The sequence below is a fragment of the Mytilus galloprovincialis genome, chromosome 2 (assembly GCF_965363235.1).
Source record: "Mytilus galloprovincialis chromosome 2, xbMytGall1.hap1.1, whole genome shotgun sequence".
Classification (NCBI taxonomy): domain Eukaryota; kingdom Metazoa; phylum Mollusca; class Bivalvia; order Mytilida; family Mytilidae; genus Mytilus; species Mytilus galloprovincialis.
In genome coordinates this window covers 85,378,109-85,399,094 of record NC_134839.1, presented here as the reverse complement: position 1 = coordinate 85,399,094, position 20,986 = coordinate 85,378,109, and the positions used below count along the sequence as shown (strand labels likewise).

The following is a 20,986-nucleotide window of genomic DNA, read 5'->3' as shown; positions in this document are numbered from 1 at the left end:
TTTCAAGGGAGAACAATTGCTTAATACAAGTTTTTCTATGTGTATTGTTATCTTTGGTTTTGTGGCATGCTGTGATTTTTCTGGCTTTATTGGGAGATAACCTTTTTTCTGACTTTAGAAATAACCCTGAAAACCTGACCTAACTAGTTGCTTTTGAATTCCTTGTAGGTTGAAGATGCTGGTTTTATGTGAAAACGTCTTGACCTTTGGACTTGTATGAATAAATTGAGATAGACTTTCTTGCCTGGAATTAACAAGCACATTTTGTGAAAATAATTTTAAAAACTTTAGATTTTTGTTGTAAAACATTTATCTTGTTATGTCAAATCAAATTTTTATGTTATTAAATGGATTTTTAATAGTCATTTTGTTAGTTTTTATTTGTTTCAACATTTGAAGGAATTACACATGCATGTTGTATAAATAAGTTTTATGTCGGAATAAAAGAATTTTATTGTCTAATTTTTTGGTGGTTTTAAAGTTATCCAGTTTTTTGTCTGAAATTTTTACCCATACAATATCCTGTAAAAGTGAACAAAAGTCTTGTATGCCACAAAACTAGAATATATATGTTATCAATGTTGTATTTATGTATCTATAGGAATGCCTTGTATTTTACAAACATATCTCAGTTTAATTTACTCGTGAGAAAAATCAAAGTTTTTGGATGGGGAAAAAAAGAAAAAAACAACCCATTTTGTTTAGACTTTGTTACGAAAAAAAATCTATGCTACCTGAGATATTTTTTCTGCATGACTGATAACCTGTATTCTATATTTAGGTGAATACGTTACGGCATGTCATGCCTCAGTCGGCAGGCTACAGTAACGACAGCATGCATAATTCCTACGACCAGCCACAGGTTTCACAGGTACTGCATTCACCGCGTAGCTGAGTCATAAGAAACATTATACAATAAAAGAGAAATAGGGAGGGATATATAAAGTTGTGTGTGTTAAAATACACAATGAAATTTTTTAGGAGAAATGTAGTCACAATATACTTAAATTTCTTTTCATTTGTGATGTTTAACTGTTAAAAATGTACATGTAAATATATTGTCATGATTAAAGGTGTGTTTGAGTAACAAAAAAAACCTGTTTTGTTAATTAAAAAAATAAAATAAAAAAGATATGAAATTGATATTGCATTCAAACAAGGATATAGATTATTTAAGACTACATATTTTAATTATTGTATAACTGTGTAGGGCTTAGATACTCTTTAACCAATGAGGATATCCTCTTGTTAACCAGGAATGTAGTATAATGTGGCTCATTTCAACTGTATCAAACTGTTGACACTGAGTTGTATGTTGTTGAATGGTTGTTGTTTATTGCATGAACATTTATCCTTCTCTCTTGGATGCAAATCTGACTGCCTTTGATTCTAATGAATATTTAATATTCAATATGATTGGAGACATAAAATTAAAGTTACTTCAACTTCTACACTTGAGTTTATTTTTGGCATAATTAATATGAAAGTATTATTTAAGCCATCATAAGAATTATATGCCTGTTTGTCTGTTCCGTATTTGTTCATTGGTGCATGTTCCTGTGTAGTCTATTTCCCATGCTATAATAGGAATCCAAACACAAAAAGAATGGGACTAAGTCAACGTATCATTTACTTGTCAATTTCAGCTACAGTAAACAAGACTATTCTGACTACCAGGAGAAGATTTAAGCATGTCATTCATATTTTGATATAAAGATAACATATTTTGTTGTTTGCTGAGAGGGTGCTGTATTTGCTATTAAAAGGACTTTGTGTGCCAATGTGATTTCGTAATTTAGAGGGACCATTCATTGGCTTATTTCTCCTAAATCTAATACAACTGTTAGTGTTATGTAAAACATTTGTTTAAATGGGATTGAACTGAATTAGATCTTTATGAGGCATTACGTAATATCACATTTGTCTGCTTATGAATTAAAGACAAAAGAATTTTCATTAATCATATGAAAGTTATTGATGTTTTACGTTTCGGAACAATTACAGAAAGTTTGACTGTGACTTTTTTGTTGTGTTATATAGAGTGGTCTGGTTTTTCTTTTTGGAAAGAGAGGATCTATTATTCCAATCTCCCTCACTTACCAGGATATTCCTATGATAGGCTCTAGGATTTCAAGGCTAACACACCGTTTTTGATAGCAGTATAAATTGTCATTCAAATTAAGAGTTGTAAAGTTGTAATCTGTTTACTATTTCCCCATTTGAAGGGGAAAAAATAAAATTAGCAGTGGTGTACTGCTGTGAAGGCAGATCGGTTCTTTGATTGACATTTCAATGTATAGGATGTAGTTCATGAGTGAAACATTAAAATGTTTTTAGTGCTTAAGAGAAATTTTTAAACCAATCAATCTGGGTTTTTTTCTTCTAACATGTCTAATGGTTTAAAATGAACATTTAGATTTTATGATATAGTGATTATTGTTTATTTTCTGTTTGTTTGTCAAGTTCAAGTCAACATTATACTTAACCAATGAATGGATTTAACTTCTAGAGAATCTTAAATATCAATGGAATTGAGCTATGGAGCAGGGTATAAATTTTACGCTCTGCCCATATGTATTGTTGTTTCATTTCAACATATTTTTGTGCCATATCATATATAGACAACTTTTCATGTTACATTGTCATTCATATTTCATAGATTTTTACATCAAAACATCAACATAAATAATGTATTATGATTTTAATTTTTACAAATTTTAATCCTGTATATTTTAAAAGACGGGACAGATGAAGTATTTTTAATAGATAAATATTCTGTCGGTGTAAATCAGACTTTTACACTGGTTCTAATAATTTATTACATCCAAGTTTAGGACTCTTAAAAAGTAATTCTAATGATCAAATTGGTCTTTTAATATACAAATTGCATATATTTTGTCATAGTAGAAAACATAAATGTGGTATTGTCTAATTAAAATTTTTACATAAAAATATTGGAACATATTGGTAGTCAAATTCATAGTTTAAAATATATAGGTGTCTTGGATAATTTTTGTCAATACTTTAAACAGTGTTCAATTATAGGTAGTAGTCTATTAATATAACATGGTTAAACCATTATATTTATCATCATCATTTGTTAATAGAGCACTTAAATGTGGATATATCATTGTCATGTAAATATCAAATAAAAGACAGAACATCTGGAAGTCAGTGTTTATTAGTGATGCCTTTATCCTATATCAGAAAATGGTGTGTTGTCAACTTTTTGAAACAAAAGATATGAGCATAGCCTATACTTTTGTTTATATTTTGGCGAAATGTTGCCTCTTATATTCTTGTTCTTGTATTAGGAATGTTTTAAAAACAGTAAATGTAACGGGAATTCTTTTATCCTTTTTGCTCTTACCAATTACCAGAATGTACTAATTTGTTGAACATGCTCTTGGCAAGCATTTATCGCCCAAACACCTACACTGTATACAATCACATTTAATGAGAAAGATTATGTAGTATAATTTCCAATGAGTCAATTATCTATGGAAATAGATATAAGATGTGGTATGAGTGCCAATGAGACAACTCTCCATCCAAGTCACAATTTGTAAAAGTAAACCCTTATAGGTCAAAGTAAGGTCTTTAACATGGAGCCTTGGCTCACACCGAAAACAGCAAGCTATAAAGGACCCCAAAAATTACTAGAGTAAAACCATTCAAATGGGAAAGCCTGACATGCACAAAAGTAAATTTCGTCAAACTTACAGGTTACCTTACAGCCTTGAGCATTTATGCTTAGATCATTTGATGAGATCATTCTAAGTTAACCACAAGGTTAAACATTCAAAAAAAGTTTTATTGCAAGACTGGTCTTTTTTAGCAGACCTCTTTTCTTATATCTGAAAATTTACCTGGAAACCACTGAAGCCATCCTATCAGTATGTAAGATAATTAGTTTAAGTGAACACCTAGGAAAAATAAAGTGACTAACTGCTTCCATTGGTATATATAAAATATCTATAAAACATTAACACTAATATTGTTCTATTTATAAATTATTAAAACATTTCTGCTTGCTTTATTATCGGTTTGCTAATTTAAATCTCAGCTTTCTTCAGTGGAGAGTTTCATCATTTATACTTTCTTTTATATCAGTTTTTATACGACCGCAAAAATTGAAAATTTTTTGGTCGTATATTGTTTTTTTTGGTCCTCTACTAATATGATTAATAAAATCCTGAATTTCTAGTTATTTCTTGGTTTCTGCACATCTCTTGACATCTGACCACACATTAATTAATGATGTTGCACTTGCTTCATTTTGCATACTGTGCTTGGATACATTTTTAATTGCACTTTATGATTTAGATTTGAAATATTTATTAATGATAATATACAGAAGTGTATTTTTGTATTTAGAATGCAATGATTTTCAGATTCTAATATATTTGGTAGATATCTCTTACTAAGTTTACTACAATTTTGCTTCAAATTTGTCAGATAAAAGAAATTACTGTAAAAGCTGAATAAAAACATTAATAGGCAATATTGGAAAGGTGTACTGACATAAGTGGTCTCTAAACACATTAACTCCAAATGGAGCTTTCCTTAGTAGAAGCCATATTAACTATGTGTATCAGTGAGAAAAATATAAAAGCATAAAAATATAGTATATATATCAATACACATAATTAACAGCGCCTGGTGATGTTTCATAGCCTGACAGGTTTCGGTCCAAAAAGGGCCTTCATCAGAGGCAGATTCATAGCCTGACCAGTTTTGGTCCAAAAAGGACCGAAACCAGTCAGGCTATGAAACATCACCAGGCGCTGTTAATTATGTGTATTGGTATATATACTATATCTGAATAAAAAAGTTAATTGTCACTTACATTTAAATAGTGATGATGCATTTATTATTGCATATTTTGAAGAATTGCCAAAAATGTTAGATTAACTGTACCAATTTCTAGTATCAGATTAAGAGTTCTTATTATTGAAATACCCACCCAATGGCTTTATCACATTAATAAAAAGATACCAATAACTTCTTGATTTACAGTATCTGTTTACCTTTTATTGCCAAAACTAGATCTTAAGTAAGACATTTCTAATGGTATAACAACATAATTCTGAATCTGAAAATCATGATGTAAAATCTCCAGTGACTTTTATTTCAAGGTGCAATGAATAATAAAGGTGATGTGATTGGTTCTTTATTGGTTCTGCATGAATTACAAATGCATGTTTTACCATTTACTTGCATGTTCCTTCCCAAAATTATGCAAAATTTGGCTTAATTGCTATGATTAGCTTTCCACGAAACATTGAAAAATAAACTCTCCACTGGCAACGTTCTAACTGTGACATTGTTTCCTAGGATCAATCACATCACTTTTTGTTTCAGGCCTCCCACAGAAGTCACGCTGGTTCCCCTATTGACCGTAAACCAGATGACAGCAGTGATAGCTTACAGGGAACATTTATGCAAAGTCTGGATCCTGCTGATCCTGGTTACTATGATCAGGTTGATAAAAATCCGAAAGTTTAGAATACAAGACATCGGATCATTCTGTGTATTTATAACATTGTTCATTAAACCTAAGCTTTAAGAGTGAATAATATAAATGCAAAGTTAATGTATGTAATGGTAAAACAGAATACTGTATCCAAAATAATTGTACTTTAATTACTGACAAAAACAAACCTGAAGACAGACTTCACCATAAATTACATATTATACATGTACTTTATTAAAAGAGTATATTAGTCCAATTTTAAGAACAGAACCAATTAGATCTCTAATTTCAACTTGACATCTGTTAATGGAATCATGTACATGTTTTCTGGATAGTTCCTAGCATTGAATGATTAGTTTATTGTTGTGAAAAAAGTCTAAAATTGTGTGGCATTTTTTGTATACGACAGCATTTTTATTTATCATTTGTATATAATGGACACATTTTCCATTTTACTATAGGATTTATAGAAAATTTTGTTGAAAGACTAACTTATTTTTTGACTGCAATCATGAATAATCATTTAAAATGTTTAATGTTTTGTAAAAGGCTTTTATGATAAAAGTGAAGTGTTAAAATCCATGGTTAGGTTCATATATATAGGTCAATTTAATACTTCCATTGTTCAACAGAATGAAGAATTGCATTAATTACTCATTCCACTGTAGTATGGTAAAATAGAACTTTTGCAAACATTATAGTTGCAGAGTATACTTTTATATTAAGTTCATGATTATATTGGGTAAGATTTAAGGTAAATTGTAATAAGTATTTACCAAAGAATTAATTGAATTAAAAAATTTGAAAAACTTTCAAATTAATTCCTTGAATGAACAGAAATACACTTTTGTCAGCTATTTATTCCATGTTAAAAAATTGTGATTGAGCCCATGGTGTTTTAAAAATATAAATGTATGCTTTAAATAAATATAGGTCTTTATCAGATCAGCAAAAATTCTTTAAAATTGCATTCACTTAAAGAATGTTTCAGAAAAGTTTCCAAATATATATATAGTGAACATTCCTTTAAGTGTGGCATATCAGCAGAGGGGGATTTAGGAGGAGGGCCCAGGGGGTCTGGGACCCCCATTGTATGAGAAAGCCCCAGTCCTCCCTTTTCTGAGAAAAATTTGGTTGATTATATAGGGAATCACTGAAGCATGACCAAAGCGGGCCCCCTCTTAGGCAGTCAGTGGGCCCCACCAATGAAAATTTCTAGACCCGCCAAAGGTCAGCACAGTTTTTTTTTTGTTGCTTTTTGCAAAGTATTTATTAAATTTTAAGACATAATTATATTCTTTCTCTATAATGCTGCCTTCTAAAATTGTTTGAAAATTCTAAATGGAGATTTTTTTTTCTAGATTTCCTAGAACTTCAAATGCAATTTCTTTTTAATATTATATTACATTTGACATGATTTATTTTATGCTTCATGTGTTTCTAGTCTTGTTTAGAATCAGATTTTATCTAGTCATTGTGAATCACTTCTGCTTATAGAGTTATTCAGTTAAGAATCTCTGAAAAGTGTGAGTGACATAAATGAGGTTTTTTTTCTTACTTTCCTGATTATTTCCCTTCATCATTGGTGATCCATAACTATTTGAATTTTGACAACTTAATAAAATATATGAACTGAAAGTACTGTGAAAATTCAATTCTAAGGATAATTATGCTGAATATATCTACTAGAAATAAATATAAGTTGTAGCCATCTGATTTTTATACGACCGCAAATTTTGAAAAAATTTTCGTCGTATATTGCTATCACGTTGGCGTCGGCGTCGTCGTCGTGGTCGTCGTCCGGCGTCCGAATACTTTTAGTTTTCGCACTCTAACTTTAGTAAAAGTGAATGGAAATCTATGAAATTTTAACACAAGGTTTATGACCACAAAAGGAAGGTTGGTATTGATTTTGGGAGTTTTGGTCCCAACATTTTAGGAATTAAGGGCCAAAAAGGGCCCAAATAAGCATTTTCTTGGTTTTCGCACTATAACTTTAGTTTAAGTTAATAGAAATCTATGAAATTTTGACACAAGGTTTATGACCACAAAAGAACGGTTGGGATTGATTTTGGGAGTTTTGGTCTCAACAGTTTAGGAATTAGGGGCCAAAAAAGGGCCCAAATAAGCATTATTCTTGGTTTTCGCACAATAACATTAGTTTAAGTAAATAGAAATCAATGAAATTTAAACACAATGTTAATGACTACAAAAGGAAGGTTGGTATTGATTTTGGGAGTTTAGGTCCCAACAGTTTAGGAATTAGGGGCCAAAAAGGGACCCAAATAAGCATTTTTCTTGGTTTTCGCACCATAACGTTAGTATAAGTAAATAGAAATCTATGAAATTTAAACACAAGGTTTATGACCATAAAAGAAAGGTTGGGTTTGATTTTGGGAGTTTTGGTCCCAACATAATAAGGGGCCCAAAGGGTCCAAAATTAAACTTTTGTTTGATTTCATCAAAATTGAATAATTGGGGTTCTTTGATATGCTGAATCTAACTGTCATGACTGTGTATGTAGATTCTTAACTTTTGGTCCCGTTTTCAAATTGGTCTACATTAAGGTCCAAAGGGTCCAAAATTAAACTTAGTTTGATTTTGACAAAAAATGAATCAGTTAGGTTCTTTGATATGCTGAATCTAAAAATGTACTTAGATTCTTGATTATTGGCCCAGTTTTCAAGTTGGTCCAAATCGGGGTCCAAAATTAAACTTTGTTTGATTTCATCAAAAATTGAATAAATGGGGTTCTTTGATATACCAAATCTAACTGTGTATGTAGATTCTTCATTTTTGGTCCTGTTTTCAAATTGGTCTACACTAAAGTCCAAAGGGTCCAAAATTAAACTTAGTCTGATTTTAACAAAAATTGAAATCTTGAAGTTCTTTGATATGCTGAATCCAAAAATGTACTTAGATTTTTTATTATGGGCCCAGTTTTCAAGTTGGTCCAAATCAGGATCTAAAATTATTATATTAAGTATTGTGCAATAGCAAGTCTTTTCAATTGCACAGTATTGCGCAATGGCAAGAAATATCTAATTGCACAATATTGTGAAATATCAAATTTTTTTTTAATTAGAGTTATCTTTCTTTGTCCAGAATAGTAAGCAAGAAATATCTAATTGCAAAATATTGTGCAATAGCAAGATTTTTTTTTAATTGGAGTTATCTTTCTTTGTCCAGAATCAACTTAAATCTTTGTTATATACAATATACAATGTATATTCACTTTTTACTACCAACTGATAAATTAAAATAATCTTTACCATTCAGTGATAACAAGCAGTTTTTTTACATCTTAATATTTTATGATGTATTTAAATGAGTAGTTATTGTTGCAAACTCCATTAGAAATTTTAATTGAGATTAGTTTTGGAATAAGGGAAAGGGTGATGTGATTAAAAAAATTGGGTTCAATTTTTCTCATTTGAAATTTCATAAATAAAAAAGAAAATTTCTTCAAACATTTTTTTGAGAGGATTAATATTCAACAGCATAGTGAATTGCTCTAAGAGAAACAAAAATTTTAAGTTCATTAGAACACATTCATTCTGTGTCAGAAACCTATGCTGTGTCAACTATTTAATCACAATCCAAATTTAGAGCTGAATCCAGCTTGAATGTTGTGTCCATACTTGCCCTAACCGTTCAGGGTTCAACCTCTGCGGTCGTATAAAGCTACGCCCTGCGGAGCATCTGGTTAAGTTTTAATATTATATTTGTGATGACATTTTAACATTACAGGCTTCCGTGAAACTCTTGTATATTCATGTGTATCAAATTGTGAATTTTCATTTGGTAAATGGTTTAAAATTATTGTTAATCAAATATGTAAAATTTTATACTGATTATTCTTGCCAGTGAATGTTATTTTGTTTTTAAAAAGGGACATCTTTCCAATTTAATAATAGTGAATTACCTATAGTCCAATGAGGAATATACATCATTCATTTATAAAGGTATACAGGACATTTATATTCTGAGACGAGTGCCTGTGATATACATGTATCAAACATAGTAACATATTCAAAAGTAGTAATGTGTTATTGGAGTCAACTAGTTAACGACCAGGAAGGAGGTTGCTGACATTTGTTTTCTTGGAAATTTAAAAAGTAAAAAAAAAAAAGAGACGAAAAGACGATGTGTCACAATAGCAACGTTGTCAGCAAGTGTCGGATCAGTACAAAAAAAAGGTTCATGGTGAATTAAAATTCAAAGGCAAAGACATATTTGCTGGATTTAGCCCTCCAACATAGAATTTATGTGTGCTATCCCTTTAAGGCTTTTACTTCTCACGAACAACCATATTTTAGAAAAGACAATTGAAGGTTTTGGGAATGATATTGCTTGTCTTATGTTTCGATTGCTACATAGGTTAACCGTTATTAAGCAATTGTTTAGTAACAATGAAACCTAATATTAACCTTACACCATACTAGATAGCTGTGTGTATTGGATTTATATTAAGAGGGAGCCATAGTAAAACTTACAACTACAACAATTGAAAATTTGGAATTCATCAAATGATAACAAAACACATTCAGAACATTTAAATCTACAAAAAAAAAGTCAACAATCTCTTGGACTTATTCCAATAAACATTATTTGTGTATTGATCTGTAGAAACAAACATCCCATCTAAAATGTTTCATACAAACTATGAAATTAACATGAGTAAATTACAGACATTTTATTTTATAATACAAAAAAAAATATGGTTTAAGCGAAACCCTGGGCAAAAAATCTCCACTGAAATATATACAGCTGGAATGTAATATGTAGCTTGAAGCTAGGTTCACACTGCCGATCAGACGCGATCAAGAGACTGGTCTGGCTCAATCGACAAGAAATGTTCGGGTGGTTTACCTTGGTCTTCATTAATCTGACTTTCTACCCGAGAGTTTTTGAAATGTCAAAAATATTATAGTAAGGATCGAGAAGCCAGTCACTCGAGACCGAAGAGATCGATAATTCGTCGAGTAGCGGCCGAATTGGTCGGGAAAGGATCGTGTACAGATCGAGTTTGGTCGGATGACAAATATTTTACCGATCAGTACTCGATCATCTCGACCTATGCTCGACTAATATCCGATCATTTCCCGATCAACGCCAACCTGTTTGATATGTGGTCCAGATTAAGTCGACCAACGCCCGATCGCTTCATGATCACTGCGACTTTTATATTCTAACGCGACCAATACACGATCTCGACGAGACCACATTCGACCACTGTTCGATCTCTACTCGGCCATACACGAGTACACATGACTGCTACACGATTCTTTAAAGGTGTGTGCAGATCTGATTAACACTCATAACCTCGTTTACGCAAAAGTATATTGTCAGTATTTATATTTAACTGTACACAAATTCCTCTATTTACAGAACGTGTCTGTTCTTTTGCAAGGAGGGGTAAAATTTTAAAAGAGAGACTAAAGATACTAAAGGAGCAAAGTCGAAAATAAACCGTCACAGCCATAGCGAAAAAGGAAAACCGATGAGAAGACAAACAGCAGTCCACATATAAAATTTTACAAAAATCTTTTCCTCTGTAAGTTATAGGCCAAATTTAACCAAACAATCATCACTAGGGTATCTACTTTTGAAAATGTGTCCGATGACCGGGCCCCACTTGTCAACCAAAATGGCCGACATGACTAAAAATAGAACATAGGGGTAAAATGCAGGTTTTGTCTTATATGTCCGAAACTAAAGCATTAAAAGCAAATCTGACAGGTGGTAAAACATGTTCATCGTGTTAGGATCTATTTGCCTGAAATTTTTAGATGAATCAGACAACTCGTTGTTGGGTTGCTGCCCCTGAATTGGCAATTTGAAAGATTTTTCCCCGTTTTTTGGTTATTATCTTGAATATTATTATTTATAGATAGAAATAAACCGTAAACAGTAATAATGTTCAGCAAAGTAAGATCTACAAAAAAGTCAATTGACCCATTGAGCATTATTTCATGCATCAATTGTAAATAAAAATATCAGGTGATTGACACAGGCTCCTTGGAGCCTCTAGCTGTAATAGTATATTTTTTTTTATCAAAACAAGCAGGTTGTTGCCATAGATACACCAAAAAGAAATATCTTTAACCTTTCAACTACTGGATATCAAATCTATGGGAATACTGATTACATACACATGCAGATACGCGACACAAGTAGTAGGCATAATTTGTAAGAAACGAGGAAAAGGGGACGGTAAAATTTATGTATATTGCTGTCTATCATCAGTCCGTATCCAGTGACAAATCTCATTGTGTGATGTCATTTTCAAAAAAAAAGAGAAACTCCCTTATCAGCGTCCCAATTTACTCTTAGGATTTTTTTTTATAACAATTGGGGTCCTCTTTGTTGAGTCCCTGCAAGTCTCTTATACTTTTAATTTTGCCATTTGAATTTTTTTCGGACTTCAGTATTTTTGTGATTTTACTTTATACGGCCCACACAGTTGTCGCCGTGTCAGTCACTGTCTCACCTAGATTACTCGGCTCTCCTTGCTGTCTACGCCTTCTTGTTCGTCTTCTTCGCTCTCTTGAAGCACCTTCGCCGTTATTAACCTGTCTGTCTGAGCTCTAACCACCTTGCCCACTTATCCATCTGCTTTATTTCCATGTAGATATTTAAATCTGTGATTTTACTCAGACCTTCTGTGAACTATCGAATCTAGCCCAATACACGGAGAATGTGTCCATGGGACACATATGATACATTAGTTTGCTTATAACGTTATAAAGGGTCATTACCCAAAAAGGGTAACAGTGACGCCACCCAAACCCGCACTTGATCTTTGTTATTATAGTATTAATGAATGGGTGTTTTTATAATGGCCCTGTTATATGTCCAAGGTCTGTTATAATGGTCGAGGAAGTCTGTAATGGCCCGAGGCAACGCCGAGGGCCATTACAGACATCCGAGGACATATAACAGAGCCATTATAAAAACACCCATTTCTTAATACATTTATTAACCAACTGAATAAAAGTGTATGTGTTAATATACCAAATATCCAAGATATTAAGTTGACAGAAGTTATGTGTTGAAAAAACAGGAGGAACAGTGATCCCTATATATGGTTCTTTAATGTTGGTTGCTGGTTACTAAATTAAATAAAATACAAAAAAGTATTATACTCTTTACAATTTAATTTTATTAACTTTATTAAAAACCCTAACTGTGCTTTATACAGACAAACCGGGCATTAATACAGGTCCATTACAGAAAAAACAGGGCCATTACAGAAAAAACAGGGCCATTACAGAAAAACAGGGCCATTATAGAAAAACAGGGCCATTACAGAAAAAAAACAGGGCCATTATAGAAAATATGTTATTTTTAATAACCAGTCATTTTTGGCAATAATGTACTTAGTTGGTTAATAAATGGTAATAAGCATTGTATATACGTTTCATACATATAACGTTATAAAGGGTAGAAAATAATAGAATGGTAAAGTGACGCCACCCAAATTCGCAATTCGTACTTGCGGACGGACAAGGGTCATATAAAAAAAAGTTCAGGAGGGGGCATTATGTTTTACCCTTGTCCGTAAGTCCCGAAGTTGGTTTCCGTTCTCTATAACTTTAGTTTGCCTCAACCAAATGATATGATACTTATACACAATACTTGTTACCACTAAATACAGATCAAGTGTGAATTTTTGTGCTGTCACTTTTACTGTTCTAGAGTTATGCCTTTTCAAATGGAAAAATTGCTGAAAAAATTAAAAAATATCAAGTATTTTTTTTCTTCAATTGGAGTTATCTTCCTTTGTCTATGATTGTAATTGAATGAACTACAATCAATGCTTTTTAAAATCTTCTTTCAAATTTGGAATTATCTTTCTTTGTCCAGAATGGTAGTTGAATCAACTAAAACCAATGCCTTATACAATGCAATATTCAATTTTACTAACAAATGATAGATTAAAGCAATATTTACCATTCCGTGCTTACAAACACTTGTATTACCATTCTAGGGTCACGCCCCTTTACAAATGGAAGAAATGCTGAATTTGTTCATTTCTGTTCACTTAGCTTAAGTTTGTATCAATTAAATTGAATGAAATGTATATATAATGCTTATTACCACTAAACTCAGTTTAAGTTCAAAATTTGTCAGCTTCACTTGTACAGTTCTTGAGTTATGTCCCTTTATAACGTTATATGCTAGCGGGGAATCATCTGTGTCCTTATGGACACATTCCCCATTTATTTTCAACAAACAATCTTATTCAAAAGGGAACCAACTGTGCCCAACTTCTTGTCGACTTGTTCCTTTGTTATTTCAATGAGACAGACTTCATACAGGAACTTCTTAGGAAGAAAGAAGAAGTTAACAGTATCCTTTAACTTTACTTTTCGCTATATAGATGATGTACTCTTACTAAATTATTTCAAAGATGACTATGTTGAACGCATCTTTCCCATCGAACTTGAGATAAAGAATACAACAGGTACAGTTAAGTCTATTCAATTAGCAACATTCCAGCAGCGCCTGTGTACGGAGTATATATCTCCCGATTGATACGATATTCCCGGGCTTGCTTTCCTACCCAGGTTTCCTTGATATAGGGTTGCTGATCACAAGGAAGCTATTAAACCAAGAGTTCCAAATGACAAAGATAAAATCATCCCTTCGTAAATTATACTGACACCATCACGAGTTGGTTGACCGTTATGGAATATCCGTTTCAGAGAAGATAGCGGACATGTTCCTAATCCCGTCCACTTTTTCACGATTGTGACCTACCGAATAAGATTTATTACCGGATTTGTACTAACATGAGCAACACGACGGATGCCACATGTGGAGCAGGATCTGTTTACCCTCCCGGAGCAATTGAGATCACCCCCAGTTTTTGGTTGGGTTCATGTTGCTTAGTCTTTAGTTTTCTATGTTGTGTTTTGCGAACTTTTGTTCGTCTTTTCCTTTTTTTAGTCATGGCGTTGTCAGTCTATTTTTGACTCATTAGTTTGAATGTTCCTCTGGTATCTTTCGTCTCTTTTTAACAAAGGCTAGAGGTTTCTGACTTGACATCAGGTCAAACATAAGAGGGAATAAGTTTTTAAAGATCTCAATCCTTCACCTATACCTCTATTAATGTGGAATAAACAAACACACATTAAAATTCGGTTCAAAAGAAGTCCCGAGTGCAATGTTAGAATAGGTTACAGTAGAAAATAAACGGCCTAGCCAAGATCAGATGTGCATTTCACATTGGGTCTATGTTATAGGCTTGTAAAGACAAGAAGATAAACTTTACATAAGTAATACATCTTTGAACTGAAGAAGAGAATGTAGGGCTTCACAATGAATATCAAATATCATGTATAGGTGCTACCGTTTTGAAAAAAAACCCACTAAAATACACGCTGAAATGGGCAAAATTTCACGTTATGTTGTTTTATTTAAAATTTCGCTGTTTTTATCAATTGATAGTTAATAACTTATTAAATAAGTGAACTTAATTTGAACTACATTATTGGTTCATTGCTATAGACAATTTATTCATCTTTCTTTTACTGTTTGTTGCAACAAAAAATCTTCAGTGGTTACAAAGTTATGATAAAAAGTTGAATACTATGCGCTTGTTATGAAATTTTGTACTTTTGTTTTTAGCTTGCTCAGTGTAGTGATAAAAGAGAAAAATAAATCAAATTTATGCTATTATGTGTTTTGTTTTCTCTTCTAGTATATACAATATCAAAAACTACCTCATTTATCAAAATTGAAGTACCCTAGCTGGAGATATATGCCATCAAAGTTGGATATACAAATAAAGTGAAAAAATGTCTTGTCCGTAGACATGCATTCCCTAGTAAACTGGAAGCATAATTAGTTTTTTAATTACATTAATGTTGCATTGCTAAGTTCCTGTTCTTTTGTAGATATGAAAACACTACTAACATTTTTTTCTACCATCTATTAATAGAGGAAAAAATTCAAAAATATGTCAGAATGTCTTGTCCGTAGACACATGTCTTGTCCGTAGACATGTCTTTTTATCAATATTGCTTGGCTTTATGGGTTTTAATTAGTCCTATGTGTTGTTTAAACTTAGAAATATCTTATTTTTAATAAATAAATGGTAATTTAAGTGTTCTCAATTTTTGTAAAATTACTTTACAGGAGTGGATTTTAAAAAGTGTCAGATTATCAGTCATAAAAAGCATACCTTTTTTTACTTCAATATTGTTTATTCCAGTTGCTGCATACCTTAAAAGATTAACTAAATCAAATGAAGAAAAAGTATTTCTCTCTCTCTAACTTTATCTTTTGCATTTCAGTATTAACAGCAGATGAGGAAGTGTCTACGGACAAGACACTTGTACATAACAAGTATTAAATTCATTTATTTGTCTGCTATGGAACTTAAATCTTATTTATAGGTGATGAAAGTTATTTATTCAAATTAAAACTCAGTATTTTCAACATAAATATAGTCACAATTAATTCTAACAGATTTTTTTTTTTAACTGAAATTGTCTTGTCCGTAGACATTACCACAATATATTTGTATCCAATTTCCTTGAGTTCAGCCTAATTTGATAGGTAAAATGTATGTTATTTTTTCAAGAGAACACATTCAACTATGTCAAAATTGAGTTTTGATAATAGTTTGATTGTTTTAAACAGTCAGATATATGGATTTCAGTTAAAAGAATGTGTCTTCATTTTGGCTTAATCAATAAATTATTGAGATATGTAAAGAATTATGGGTACATTTTTATATTTTCCAAAATTAAAAAACACCGCTTAAAACTTAATTAGTAACTTTTAATCTTAACTTTAACAATCATCTTTGAAAGCATTTAATTGAATATCAATAAAATGTCTTGTCCGTAGACATTATCAAAATGTATTTGTTTCCATTTTCCTCGAAGTTAAGCATCATTTGATAGATAAACCTGATAAAATGTATGTTTTTTTTTTCAAGATAACACTTTCAGCTATATCAAAATTAGGTTTTAATAATGCATTTCATTAAATATCAATACAATGTCTTGTCCGTAGACAAAACATATTAATTGTATTGCTAAGTTTGATTGTTTATTGTAAGAATATGCATCAAGTTATTTTAATGTTCTATACACCAAAAGAAAGGGTTCTTTTGGAAGTTTTGTTATTTATAGATAATTTTAGATACAGTTTTATCAGATAAGATTAATGATCAAAGAAAGCTACTGTTGTTTGAAATAACTGTGAGTCAACAAGTTCTTGTTATTTTTTTTTCTTCAATTAAAATGTTAGATATTCAATAGTTCTAAACATATTTTGTTGTCTTTGTCATTGATCAAAAATCTGTCACTGGTGACCATGTCTTGAAGGCAACCATTAAAGAAAATTATACAGTTTTTAAACACCATTTATTTAATAAAAATATTAAATATTTCTTTCAAAAACTGCATGTAATTATATAAATGCTTCCAGTGTTAGCCTAACGATGGCAATTTTTCATAATTTAAACCATTTTTGAACCAAAATATCAAAAGAGTTTTTCCCTGATGTGATACTCATTTTTGACTTCATGTGAAACACAAAATGCACATCTGATTGTGGCTAGGCCGACAAGGCAGAATGACAACGATAAGCATAAATTAATCCACGGACTACTAGCAGTTACTGGCATGCCAGCTCCAGACTCCAATTGAACTGAATATGTCTTCATCATATGATACCTGACTGGAAATTTTAACCAAAGACTGAATCTGAATGATAACTGTAAAAAAAACAATAAGTCTATGAATTCAGTTGCTCTGGATATTGTATCTTGATCATAAACAAGCTTCTGTCCAAAGTTTATAAAGTTCCATTAAGGTTTGATAAAGTTATTTATGTATAAAAACAAAAGAAAAACAGTCTGAGCCAACATGTTGACCCCAAAAAAGGAATCTACAAAAGCTGCGTCTCGTTTCCACTCATCAGATCGAAAAAAGCACTAAAGCAACTAACAAAAACGAAAAAGACACAGCGTACAGATCTGAGAGTACTCTGAAACTAGTTAAAAGCCTATAACAACTGATAAACAAAAATCAGGTATCATGGACAAAAATATCAATCATGCAGTACACACCCTAACACCCAATGGATTTTTGTAAAGACGTCATTAAAAGTTAGTGACCTGACATAGTGCAATGCCCAAAATATAGGTATCGACAAAATGTAGGACCCTGATTTCACATATGTGTATAAAAAAGTATTTAGCTGAGTGGGTATTAGTTTATTGATAGTGAATAAAATCAATATTTATACCGATAAAAACACTTTCTCGAAGATGTAATTATTAGTACAGCGTTGATTCTGTAACTTTTTGAATAAGTTTACTTAAAGGATCGATAAGTTTATCCAGATCGTGTCTTAAATATTTTTGTCTGTCAAATTCGGAAGCCTCTTCAATGCATAATTTCTTTTGACAGCCATCTACGAATAACCTACCATGGCAAAATGAAGTTTAAACAACCTAGAAATTGAATAGGTTTATTATAGAAACATAAATGTAAGCAATCAGTATAATCACCAGTAACGAAATACAAACTTGTAGATACATTTCCACAAACTTTAACAGTTTTGACTTTGGCACTTAATGCAATCGTAGGGTAGGCATACAACCAGTATTCTCACCAGGTTAGGTGCTAGACTTGCTGTTTTCTTTTTCTCAAGCGTACTTACTTGTTAAATTATTAATGTCCGAGTTCGGAAATGCAAATAAAATAAAATCTCTTTTATAAATTCTTCGTATGGCTGCTAAATATTTTGGTGGTATATGGTAGTAGTATTTCTTTGTAACCGTTGTTGTTGTCTTGCCTTTTTTATAGAACAGAGTTCGTCTTGGAAATTTAACTGCTTTGGCGGCAATATGTTGGAGAAAATCAGCGGACTCCATTGTTAAGTTTTCAAACATCCCTATATAATCGTAGTTGATCGTACACGGAGCACATACATTCCAATATGTTGCCCAGTGAAAATTGTGGTTGTTAGTCAAAGTTATATATTTTAGAAATTCCAAGAAAGTAACATTGTCTCCTCTTTTCTTCTCACGCTTTGTAGCATTGGGTCTAAATTTTGATATAATTTGGGTACCATAAGTTTTATGGAATTGATTACTGTTCACGAATTTACTTCTGTATGCTGATAATATTCGTTCAAACGGGTTGCGAACAAAAACTACTTTTGTGTAATTGTTTAATCGAAAATCTATTTCATTCTTGTTGTAATGTAGCAATGTTTTATAATGTTTATTCATTCTATGATACATGGAATGATTGGTTAGTTTTTGTAATCTTTTGTCTGTAAAATTTCCCGATATTTGTAAAAAAAATCCTTCTCCATGATGTAGAAGATACTTTTGGAATCAAGCACATCAAGAAACGATACTTATCGCTCACAATGATACGACCTAAGACGTGCTTAGGTAAAGTATGTACCGATCTTCGTTTTTTCTCGAATATTTCACATTTTCTTTGCACATGGTAAAATCTTTTTCTGATTTCCACTTTAAACTTATCGAAGTCCAATGTTGAATTATAGCAGTGCTGCAAGGAAAGTTACGTGTCAGTTGGGGTAAGATTCCTAAAGATATTTTTAAACCTAACAAATCTTTCAAAATAATTATTATCTTATAGGGCGCATAAAATATTGCTCACATTGAAGACGACACTACACAACCAAGATCTTATGGAAATTTTGTGTTTGAAATCCAAAAGTAGCGTTTAAAAAAACATGAGTCTGTATAGAATTATATAATAATAATCTAATAAATGACACATTCAAAATTACAAGAACAATTAAAATGTCACTATTACAACAATGACAACAATCATCTATAACAACCATAAAACCAACGACAATATTAATAATGATATTTTCTTTCAAATTCTCTTCTTATTTATCTCCAAAGGTATATACTTGGCTGTTTAATATATTTATCAATATCTTATCAGTTTGTATCGCGATCTGCTATAGAGCTCGAAGGAGATTTGTATTTTGGGATGTCAATAATACATCAAGACAAGATTTATATTTCGGGATGTCAATGAGACATCAAGACAAGATTTATATTTCGGGATGTCAAGGAGACATCAAGACAAGGTTTGTATTTGGGGATGCCAATGAGACATCAAGACATGATTTGTATTTCGGATGTCAATGATACCTCAAGTGAAGATTTGTATTGTGGGATGTCAATGAGACATCAATAAAAGGTTTGTATTTGGGGATGCTAGTACGACATGGAGACAATATTTATATTTGGGGATCAAGACACCAAGATAAGATTTGTAATTGGGGATGTCAATGAAACACCAAGACAAGATTTGTATTTGGGCATGTTAATGCGACATGAAGAAAAGATTTGTATTTGGAGATGCCAATGAGACATCAAGACAAGATTTGTATTTCGGATGTCAATGTGACCTCAAGACAAGATTTGTATTTGGGGATGCCAATGAGACATCGAGACAAGATTTGTATTTGGAGATGCCAATGAGACATCAATGCATCGATTAATAACGCACAATCACCAAATAAAATTGAGAATAGAACCGGGGAATGTGTCAAAGGAACAATAACCGGACAGAAAAAAAACCGACGGCTATCATATAACATGCTATTCAAAATAGTCCTAAACCAAGACAGGTTGGCAATAATTTTTTCAAAGATCACAATCAATATCAAGGTTGTTAATGTATAAAACATTTAAATATGTCTTATCAAATGTTCAAATTAAAATTTAGGACAAACACTTATCCCAATTCAGTCAACAATTCGAATGATGATTCACTTTTTCAATTGTTGTTCCATGTTTTTTATTATTTCATTTTATATTTTAATTGACTTTTATGTATTTAATCATATTTTGCTCACTTTTTTATATATAGATAACATTTAAGTACTTTTCAAGACAAACTATACTTTAAGTTTTCATTTACTCCTCAGTGTCAGACATTGTATAAGAAGGGGATGGGTTTTGTTTGTTGTTAGGTCGCTGCTTCGCTGACATTACCCATATCTCCTTTCATTTATATACTAGTAATGTAATGCCACAATGCAATAAACCTGATACTTTCTTGTTGTTTTAAATACTTCTTTTTCTTCCGATCTGCTGGAAAGCAACGAATTCTCTTCAACTGGAAAACAAATTCTAGTATCTGAATTTGGGCGATTTTACCATAAAAAAAAACTTCGACTAAACAACTATAGCGAAAAAACATTAAAGGAAAATCTATTTACGAAAAGGATATCTGAAAATTTATTCAATTTATTCAACAACTATTTGCTTTGTTTGTCTCGATAATTGTTAACAAAGAACGATATTGTTCGGAGATTAGTAATTTTGTCATTCGTATATATAATGAACAAAACCATGTGTGTTTGCATTTTTTCATGTCATTGAAATGTTGAAGAGCGATGAGTCTACTGTTATTGTGTAAAAACGGAGATATTTTATACTCAGATTTTCTAAGATACCAATAACGTTGAACCATTTTGACAGAC

At 31.6% G+C, this 20,986-nt stretch overlaps 1 protein-coding gene across 10 annotated transcripts in view; it reads left to right on the top strand.

Moving 5' to 3' along the window:
- LOC143064681 (pre-B-cell leukemia transcription factor 1-like) overlaps positions 1 to 5,738 on the top strand; it is a 29,070-nt gene extending 23,332 nt beyond the window's left edge. For 5 of the 10 annotated variants that reach the window (XM_076237687.1, XM_076237683.1, XM_076237684.1 and 2 more), the window contains 2 exons: positions 782 to 871; positions 5,365 to 5,738. In XM_076237687.1, the coding sequence (XP_076093802.1) occupies positions 782 to 871; positions 5,365 to 5,508 (234 nt within the window). In that variant the 3' untranslated portion in view covers positions 5,509 to 5,738. Of the gene's footprint in view, positions 1 to 168; positions 366 to 781; positions 872 to 1,646; positions 1,831 to 5,364 lie in introns of those variants that run through there. The other 5 variants (XM_076237691.1, XM_076237692.1, XM_076237690.1 and 2 more) reach the window with 4 other exon arrangements.
- The last annotated feature ends 15,248 nt before the right edge of the window (positions 5,739 to 20,986 follow it).